General features: G+C 34.1%; 2 protein-coding genes across 2 annotated transcripts in view; one reads left to right on the plus strand and one right to left on the minus strand.

The window, feature by feature from the left end:
- LOC119638704 (MKI67 FHA domain-interacting nucleolar phosphoprotein-like) overlaps positions 1 to 1,045 on the minus strand; it is a 1,652-nt gene extending 607 nt beyond the window's left edge. Inside the window, exons 1-3 of the mRNA XM_038035648.1 lie at positions 856 to 1,045; positions 435 to 779; positions 8 to 365 (exon numbers count right to left, since the gene is read on the minus strand). Of these exons, the coding sequence (XP_037891576.1) occupies positions 8 to 365; positions 435 to 779; positions 856 to 951 (799 nt within the window). The 5' untranslated portion in view covers positions 952 to 1,045. The remainder of the gene's footprint in view (positions 1 to 7; positions 366 to 434; positions 780 to 855) is intronic.
- Positions 1,046 to 1,367: 322 nt separating this feature from the next.
- LOC119638780 (autophagy-related protein 13 homolog) lies at positions 1,368 to 3,641 on the plus strand. Its single transcript, XM_038035783.1, has one exon. The coding sequence runs from the start codon at positions 1,836 to 1,838 to the stop codon at positions 3,510 to 3,512; it is 1,677 nt and encodes a 558-aa protein (XP_037891711.1). The 5' UTR covers positions 1,368 to 1,835; the 3' UTR covers positions 3,513 to 3,641.
- Positions 3,642 to 9,842: the final 6,201 nt, after the last annotated feature.

Here is a 9,842-nt window from a genome sequence, read left to right on the forward strand (position 1 = left end):
GTATTACCAAGTAAATCTTCCAAATTTATATCTTTTTTAGATTTCAACTTCTTTTTCTTTTGGTCCTCAGACGAGCTAACGGACGCCTTTGGAACTTTTCTTTTAAGAGATTTCTTCTCTTCAGATTTATTATTATCTTCTTCGATCTCATTACCATTTTCAACATCTTCCTTTGCTTCATTAGGAGGAATAGCAATCTGTGAGAAGTCAATGCCCAAATGAGAGAATTTTTTATTCAAACTTTTAAGTTTCTGAATTTGCTTGGCCGTCCGTTTTTCAAGGTTTTTCTGTGACCAGTCGTTATACTGTTGCGTTTTACGTTGTATAGATGCGGTTGTACTAGAAACCCATTTCATTTTGCCAGACTGAGTACATGTAAACAGGAAATAATATATGATTAAATTCATATAGCGCGCTTTTTATTACTGCGTTACCTTAGTTTTAACTTGACGTACTGTGCTCCTGAAATAATTGTATTTCTGCTCATCAGGAGGTATGTAGGCGGCCTTAAGCACCTTCTGGAACATCAAATAATTATTCATAGTTTCTGCAGCCACTTGAGCTACTTCGGGATGTCTAAATTCAACGAAAGCATAACCCTTACTCCCGCCGGTTCGTTTCGAGCGCACCAGTCGTAAACGGGTAACATCGCCAAATTGTGAAAAGTAATGTCTCATTTGTTCTTCGAAAAAGCCATGTGGTAAATGCTTAATAAATACAACTCCACGATTCTTAATCGGTTTACTAGCTCGTTTTTGTTTTTTTATCTTTTTCTCTAACTGTGAAATGTAAAAATATTCATAAATGCAGTTACACGGAATATACAATTATTTTGGAATTTCTCTTGCAGAATACCTGGCCAGATACCACTTTATCTTCCGCAGAGTTTCTGCTGGACTCTTGAGATGGTTCAGGAATTTTCGGGGGTTTATTCCTTTTATACGGCGGCATTTTTATTTAAAGTAAATTATTTAATAAAATAGTCACCAAGCGACACAAACTTGCCTTTACACGTGATTCAAACTGTAGCTACTTTGTAATAAATAGTACGAAGAGCACAAAGTTGTATTTTGATGCACTTTACAACAATTTTTAAAAAGCTGACCCGAATATATATGTTTTTCAGTGAATTCGTTTTTATCGTCCCTAAATAAACGTTCATTTATGATGATACTCTGCTTATCACATAAGAAGATATGATATTTTCCACAACTCATATGTAAATTTCTATACAAAATTTATAATTCTAATAATAAACAGCAACACAAAATACGATATTAACGGCACACCCTTGTGGTTGCCATAAATCCCTGAAAAGATTTGTTTAACTTAAGCCATGACAATAATGGTTATAATTTTGAGTCAACCTATGCAATAGGAAGCGAACAAATTCATTAATTTGCTATATTTTAACGCGTGTGGAGAAATAGTGCTGTCTTAAAACATACGCATTAAAAGCGAAGCTATTAAATAAAAAATTTCTGATAATAACAATGCGAATTAATGGACATTGATATTGAACATCCAGTGAATTATGCTTAGAAAATTAACAGCTGCTAGGCTAGACAAAGGAATTTAAGTTGTTGGTGGATAAATGTGATTCTAGAAAAAAGGGTGTGAAAAACTACATTCTATAAAGCATTGTAGTTTTATGCATAGTGAAAAGGCAAGAGAAAAAAAAGTATCAGACAGTGCCATAAAAATACACGGAAGCATTTTTACGAAAGAAAATTACGAAATAAAATTTTTTTGGCATTTTATAAGAAAAAAAAAGCAACTTTGAAAATATCATTAAAAATTGTGTAAAAAAGTCCGTTATAAACAAAAGAAAAAATATGTCAACACAACGCATTAATGCAGCTGAAAAAGATTTAGAGAAATTTATTAAATTTCTCGCACTTAAGTCTACACAGGTGGTCGTTCAGTCACGTTTAGGCGAAAAAATGCAAACGAAATGTAGCCCTCTCGCTGGCAATGATTGGTTTAATATTGTCGTAGAAGATCATCCAGATGTTTATGCAGAAACGAAACGAGCATTAGCTTTGCAACCGGGAGAAACCATACTGCAACGCTTGCCATTATGCATTGAAATATCTTTAAAGACTTCCGAAGGTGATCAAATGATATTGGAGGTATGGTCTTTGGATTTGCAAACGCCAGCCCAACTAAGGCAAAAGGATAACGATAAAGGCGATATTAATGGAACAAATGCTACTTCTGCTGGTTCGGAACAACAATGTTTAAAAGCGGCTCATGCTATTTACAATCGTATGGGTATACTATTAAAATCTCTCATATCTTTGACACGAGCTACGCCGGCTTATAAACTATCAAGGCGTCAATGCTCGGATTCGTACGGTATTTACTATAGAATCTATGTTGATCGACCGCAATTGCATACACTGGGAGAAGGCCACAAATCAGTGCGTATCGGTCAGTTGAATACGATTGTTGGTAATCTTGTAATGTCGGTAGCCTATCGCACGAAAATGACTATAACACCTACGACAACAGCCGTGCAAACTCGTACTCGTGAAATTAATACCATAATGATAGACTCGAATCACTTTAGACCATCTGATGCCACACCCAAGGATAAATATACTAACGGTTTAAATATGAAAAAAGGTGTGGGCGGCGGAGAAGGTGAACGCAAAATAATCGATATCGAAAAGCCTTTACGTCCTGGTCCTTTTACAGACGTCGCAAAACTACGCCAATACACCGAAGAAGATTTTATATTGCCTGAAACGCCACCATTTGAATGGTTACTACGTAAACCGAGACATGAAAGCACAGGTAGTGGAGGCACAGGAGGATCTATTGAATCGCTTAATCATAAATGCGATTCGCCCGCAACGCCTCCGCTAGGCAATGGCCATCAACATAATATTAACAACAATGCAAATACTAATAACAATGGCAGCAATGCAAACAAAAACAATGCCGTAAACTCTTTAAAATGTGTTGAGAATAGTGAAAATGCACAGCAATCAATACAACAAAAATCGCCCGCCAACTCGACACACTCACAATCACCTGTTAAAAGTCTATTTGTGCCTGTACCACCGGCCACGCGTCATAGTTCAGCCCCTCATTTACCGCATGCTCATCAGGCGGCAGCTTATTCGGCAGACGATAAAAATTTACTGAAAGAATTAAATTTTCCTTTTGCATCGCCCACGTCACATGTAAACGATTTGGCCAAGTTTTATCGTGATTGCTATCATGCACCACCTTTAAGCGGCTTGAGTGAATTGCAAAATGAAACTACAACCAGCACAGCCGCAACATCGAATACCGACGATAACGACGATGCCGCAATAACGAACAGCGGCGACGACGGCGCACCAGTTGGCGATGTCTCCACAGTCGATGATCTTTCAAGGCAACTTGCACAATTTGAAACCTCATTGGAAGACTACGATAAACTTGTTTCCCAATTTGCCACACTAACCACGTCATCGTCAACAGGCAGCCGTAGTAGCAATGGTCTGCAAATGAGTAACTAAACTATATATATATATATATATATATACATATGTATTTATATATGTATGTATATATAAATATTGCCAAATATGGAGAAAAATAACATGAAGCGGAAAACGGAATCATGAATTCATGAGAAAAAAAAAAAACGAAACAAAACAGATAAATGTAATTAACAACAAAAGGTACTGAAACTAATTTATTTGTTTATATCTAATTAGTTGTCAAGAATTTAGAATGCGTACAGCAATAAATAGGTTTAGTTAAATTTGTTTGTTAATTTTTTGTAGGTAATTATTACTATATATATATTTTTTGAGAATTTATTATAATTTATGTATATATACATATATATATATATATATATATATATATTATACATTTATATATGTGTATATGTGTATGAGCATTTGAAAGCATAAGTGACGTATGTATGTATGTATCGTTTAAAGCTGCAATTCATTAAATTCCACTCTTTTTTTTTTTTTTTCTTTTTAAATTCACAGATTCATTCATATATTTGTTCGATTTCCTCTCAAAACCAGTTTTACATTTATTTTCCTACAAAGCAATTGACTGAATATTATTTGCACATATTTATGTTATGTTCATTTGTTTGTGAGTGTGTGCGCTGTAAAATATATATTAAAACATCAATTATTAAGTGGTTACTTGAGATATCACTAGGCTCTTGCAAAACACTTACAAGAGTCTCTGTTCGGTCTAATCCATTAAACAACAAGCTGGCGAACTAATAGTATTTTACTCGCAGTAATGCGAGAAAAATGTAAAACTTAAACAGATATATTTGGCTTGGGGCGAAATCTTAATTATCCACTACTTTAGATAAACATGTACAGTCGCTTTTTTCTTTCTTCTTGTAAAAGTTACGCAGAATTGCTCTCAATACTGGCGCTACAATCAAGGCCAACAGGCCAAATGTGAAGTGGTTTAAAGTAGGTAGCAAGTGAAGCAACAATAACAACAACAGCGATCACAAGTACAACTTTAGTTTATTACTACCATAAATGAGTAAAACAAGTAGAAGGGAAGAGGAATTCCATAATCGACCCTCTACTCCCTGCGTTTGCCCTTCTTTTCGTCGCTTAATCAAATTTAAGTAGGATGACATTCGATAGTAAACACACTTTAGATTCACAAGCTTGTTGTGACTACTAAGTTAAAGGGCTGGAGGGGTTTTCCTTCTTTTCTACTGCGAATAACTTTACAATTCGTAATGTTTTAAAAAAAATCAATTTCTTTTCTTGTTGAACCATTTTTTTCTCTAAACTCACATCCAGCGAAAAATGCATTTTTATAAAAATATTAATTTTCCCACCTAATTATCTTTACTTTGCTTTATGGCATTCATTCAATCATTCATGTCAGTAAATGATAATTCATTTCCTAACGCAAATAGTGGTTTATGGTCGATTGCAATCGAAATTGTTTAAACGGTGATAATAACCGGAACAACCATTTTTCTGGTTAAATGAAATAAACGTCTCTCTCCTTGCCTTCGTTTCTGAAAAGCTTCATAGCAGCTTTCTCATCATGAATCTAGAATTTGTTAAGTAAAATAATTAAACAAAATTTAATTCGTTGCTATGGCAGTCAAGTTAAATATGGATTGATATCGCATCACAAACCTACCAAACTAAAGTACAATGGAAATGCGTCGTATAAAGTGAATAATTGTCTCTGTTACTTTGTCACACGATGAAAGAAGCGGCAGAATTCTTATGATTCTTCTTCACAGCGATTTTAGCGTACCGGCAAAAAGACGATCCGTTTCATCAAAGAATCCGTTTCGGCAAAGTCGTACGCCATGCTTTTGTGATATCAACGATTCGGTTTTTTAGAAATAAACAAATTTATCGAAATGAAAATATTACCATCTCTTTCTCATGGTCTATCTCTGCCACGAAGAAAGTTTCGAGTTCGCGGATTTTACTAAAAAAAAAACAAGACGAAAAAAACAATTTTAAAAATAAAAAGCTGGCAGCTTTGAATGAATGGACCTTTAAGGTCTTCCTAATGCAATTATACAAACAGTGTATTGGAAATATAAAAGGGAAGGACCTTTCACCTGTCTGATAGTGCCCTTTGCAGTGGGCTCTTCTATATTTTTCTGCTTTTGTTCTCTTTGTCGCATATTTCTTTCCTGTTTTTTTCGTGTTCCGATTATTGGAGTCAGACTTGAACACAATTGTTAGTTATAATCTATTTTTACACCCCTCACCGAAGGATAAGGGATGTATTGACTTTCTCAAAGCATTTGCAACGCGCAGAAATAAGTTTCAGAGACCCCAGAATGCATATACATTCTTGATCAGCATCAAAATCTCAATCGATTTAAGCCTGTTCGTCTGTCTGTCTGTCTAATGGCTGCCGTCTCCTGGCCGAAAAAACGTTGCAATTCACTTCAAAAATTTTGGAAGTTCTTTCACGCAGGTTGGTTTTAAAAAGTGATCCAAATCGGTCGAAGGACACGCCCATAGTACTACATAAAGTGAGAGCACCTTCATTTTTCAAAAGGAATAAAAATTGATTTTTTGAAACTTACCCATAAAGTATAGCAGATAAATGTACAAAAATTTGGACACATATTTTATCGGCGATGCTGAAGTATTTCTAAAAAAATGGAAGAAATGGACTGCCTAGTCAATCTTATAGTGTGTCACCATTTTATTCTTTTTCGGAGCCTTTATAACGCACAGTTCTTCGCCAATTTTGAATTCGGAACGCATCTAAGCATGTTCGTCCGTTCATCTATCCGTCTGTCCGTCTCCGTGTAACATCTCTGGTAAACATTCCCGCGTTCGCAAATAGGACGATATCATCTTACACAAGACAACTTACAAGAGAATTTGAAAAGAACTCAAAGAGCACGTCTTCAACACGTCCACACGCGTATGTAATCAAAACTGTGAGCACTTTTGCTCTCCCGTGAAACTGTGACTTGTTGTGAACTTCTTGTTTGTTACTCATAAAATACATAAAATTTCCAATAGAGAAAATCCAATATTGTAGGGAATGAAAATTTAGCTCTTTCCCCTTTTTTTAGGATCATGTTGATGGCTATAAGCTGGTTTTAGTTGAAGTTTCTTTTTGTGCTAATGATTGCTATTCAAACGAAGTCGAAGATTGCCATACTCGTCTACTGATTTCTGCAAAAACGATCCTTCCTCTCTCGGATTATCTCAAATTCTAAAATTGAACCGAATTTTGTAGTTGAAATTTGAAAAAAAAATGGAAGGTGTTCATTAGTTAAAAGTTTATTTTTCGTTTGCTTGAAACCAAGAGACACTCTTTGTTTAGCTTCGATAATAGAAAGGGCTTGAAAAGCTTTTAGAAGATGATTTGACCAGCTTTTCCTCACTTTCATTTCCTTGATGCCATTCTGCAAACCGTGAACAAGAGTAATTATTATCTGTAGTTTAAAAAGGAGATGTAGGACTATCCACTGTGCAAGCGAGAATCGAAAGGTACGACTGCAATCGCCCGTAGTAAAACTTACTCAAGGAGGTGCTATCCGCTACGATATTCAGATTCCTCTCTAACTAACAACAATAACTTACTCTACGTTCTCTGCTCGAAGATGTCGAAATTTTTACGATTAAGAGGTAGATTAAAGTAAATTGCAGACAACTCTGATACGATTATGAGAAAAACCATTTAGCTCAAACTATGTCTTGAAGATGATTAGATATGAAAAATATTGCGAAAAACAACTATCTGCTGTTTTCACCAGGGGTATACGAGGGAAAAATTCTTTCAAATGCTGTTCTCCAATTAACGTACTTTGCGCTTAGTCCCATGTTTCTTTTTTCCTCCACGTTGAAAGCAAAAATAGAAAGATGTTTGGTTAAAAAGTTTTGGGTTTGAATCGAGACAAGCCAAGCAAGTCCGTATTGAAGTGGGGTAGAAAAATAAAGTGCTCTAAGTAACGTAGGAGCAGATCAGAGAAATGACTTTCTGAACCAACAGCGTCTTAGTACCAATCGTTTAATGAGGATCGCGAGCTAGTCAAAGACTAAGCTCGTTCAGGAAGACCTCACTCCCCCACTCAGCTATTGACGCAAATACCAAGAAAATCGAAGAGTTTGTGCTTGTCAAAGAGAGACTTTGTAGATATTGTTCTTTTTCACAGCAGCCGTACGAATCTATCAAGCAGATATACACACATCGATATCGTCGCAGCGCGGGTATTTAAAAAAAATGCATACAGTCCAGTACAGTACGATGGGAAAAAAGAATCACTTGTGTGAAAGTACGAAGGAAATAAAAAGCTCCAGATATATTCAAAAAAATTTTCCGGCCTCTCTTCTTCTCGGGGTGTTGCTGCAACAACTAACTTTTGCTTCACTCTGCATCACTGCCATAATTTTACCTGCTGCTCAATTTTTACGCCGGCAACAAGGAGTGCATTCGTTTTTTTTTGCGTTTTTTGGCATTTGATCCCACAATACCATCGTTAGTTTTGGCCTTTACCTCCTAACTTCTTGAGCTCCTTTCACACGATGTTTATCAATGAATCAATTGAAGAGACTGAAATAGAATAAACATGACGGTCAAAGTTCACGGAATATTTGCGGAGTATCGTGGGCGTAACCGCTAGGCCATTTATCGTCCAAAGCCATTTGCTGTCGCTGACCATTTTTATCGATGGCGAATGTCCGCTAAAGATATCCACATCAAATTTATCATAAAAAAAAAGTAAAAACATTGTCGTAGCTACGGTCCACCTTTAAATACCCTACACCACTTAGCTTAATACAGTTATTCATATAGCGACTTTTCAAAATAACGTGTTACAGAGGAGGTGAGGAGTGATCGAAAAACTATTTTCAAGATCGTTCGTCCTTGGCCCAAAACATCGCTGTACGAAATTCCATCCAAATATCTCAAAAGGCTGCGATCTCTAGATTGGAGGAAAGAATGCAAGACGTACAGACGGACAGAGAAGCGTAGATCATCGGTATTATAAAAGATGTATTTTTCTCAAATATTTGTGGGTGTTGCATACATCCGCACAAATGTACCACGAGAAATGTATTATAGAAAAACATTCACAATAGAGTAAAAATAAAACAGATTCACTGCAAGTTTAGTTTACTTTTTTCTTTTTTTTTTTTTTTTTGCAAGTATTATTCCCAATACAAGTCCCCAAGCCAAGTGCCCAATCTTAGCCATATTCTATAAATCAAGAACTGATTCTCCTGGGCAAGGTAGAAGGAATTTACAAAAAAATAAAAAAATTTACCTCAAGTGAAGCTACTCACAACTTGGGGGATTTTCTAAATGTTTCTTCGCCTACCCAATGCTATGGTGGTGGTCACAAAAAAAAAAAAAAAAAAAAAAAACACAAAAATAAAGATTCAAGCGAACGTTGCTGGTGCCAAAGTGCCTTTTTAATGTTAACATTGAGAAAAAAATAAAAAATAAAAAAAAATCGAAAACGAAAAATAAAAAAAAATGCTTTTTTTCTTTTTTTTTTTTTAAATGAAAATTTAAAATGCAATGAGCCTTGCAAGCAAGCAGCAAATCAAACACATACACACACACGTGCGCAGAATTAAAATATTATATGTGTACATACGTCAACTGTTATTGTAATTTTGCTTCATTTTGCATATGCTTATACGCATATGTACATAGAGATGCCTATTTATATAAATATACATACAGTATACTAAGTGTAAACATTAAGTTACGATTAAAGACTACAAACAAAATTTAATGTAATTATGCACATCAAAGGTTACCGGAAAAAATTTTAAAGTTCGAAAACGTTAAAAATTCAACAAAAAAAAAAAAAAATATTAAACGAAAAAAAAATTGAGAAAAAAAAAACAAAAGTATTTATGAATACATAAAAATATTTTTATTATGTTTATTATATATGTATATATATATATATATATATATATATATATATATATGTATACGCAACGCTATATATATATATATAAATGTACATATATATATATATATATATATATATTTAAGCTTGCTCTTAGTATTTAACACATCCGAAGAATGAATGCACTTCATTATTAGCAATTATTGTTGATTGAAAAGCGAAAATAATAAGGAAAAAAAATGCAAAAGCAAAAAACAAAACGAATTATACTTTATTTCGTAAATCTATGTTTATATTTGTATAAAATAAGGGAAATATTTTTCTTTAAGAATTTTAATTATATCCATATATATATATATATATTTTTTTTTTTTTTAAATTTTTATTCTTTTTTTTATATTTTTAAAATTTTTTTTTTTAATTTATTAATTATTTCGCTAATTAAAAATTTTGTAGTAGCGTAGGTTATAATGTAATTAATTTT

This window comes from Glossina fuscipes, unplaced genomic scaffold (assembly GCF_014805625.2).
Source record: "Glossina fuscipes isolate IAEA_lab_2018 unplaced genomic scaffold, Yale_Gfus_2 109, whole genome shotgun sequence".
Classification (NCBI taxonomy): domain Eukaryota; kingdom Metazoa; phylum Arthropoda; class Insecta; order Diptera; family Glossinidae; genus Glossina; species Glossina fuscipes.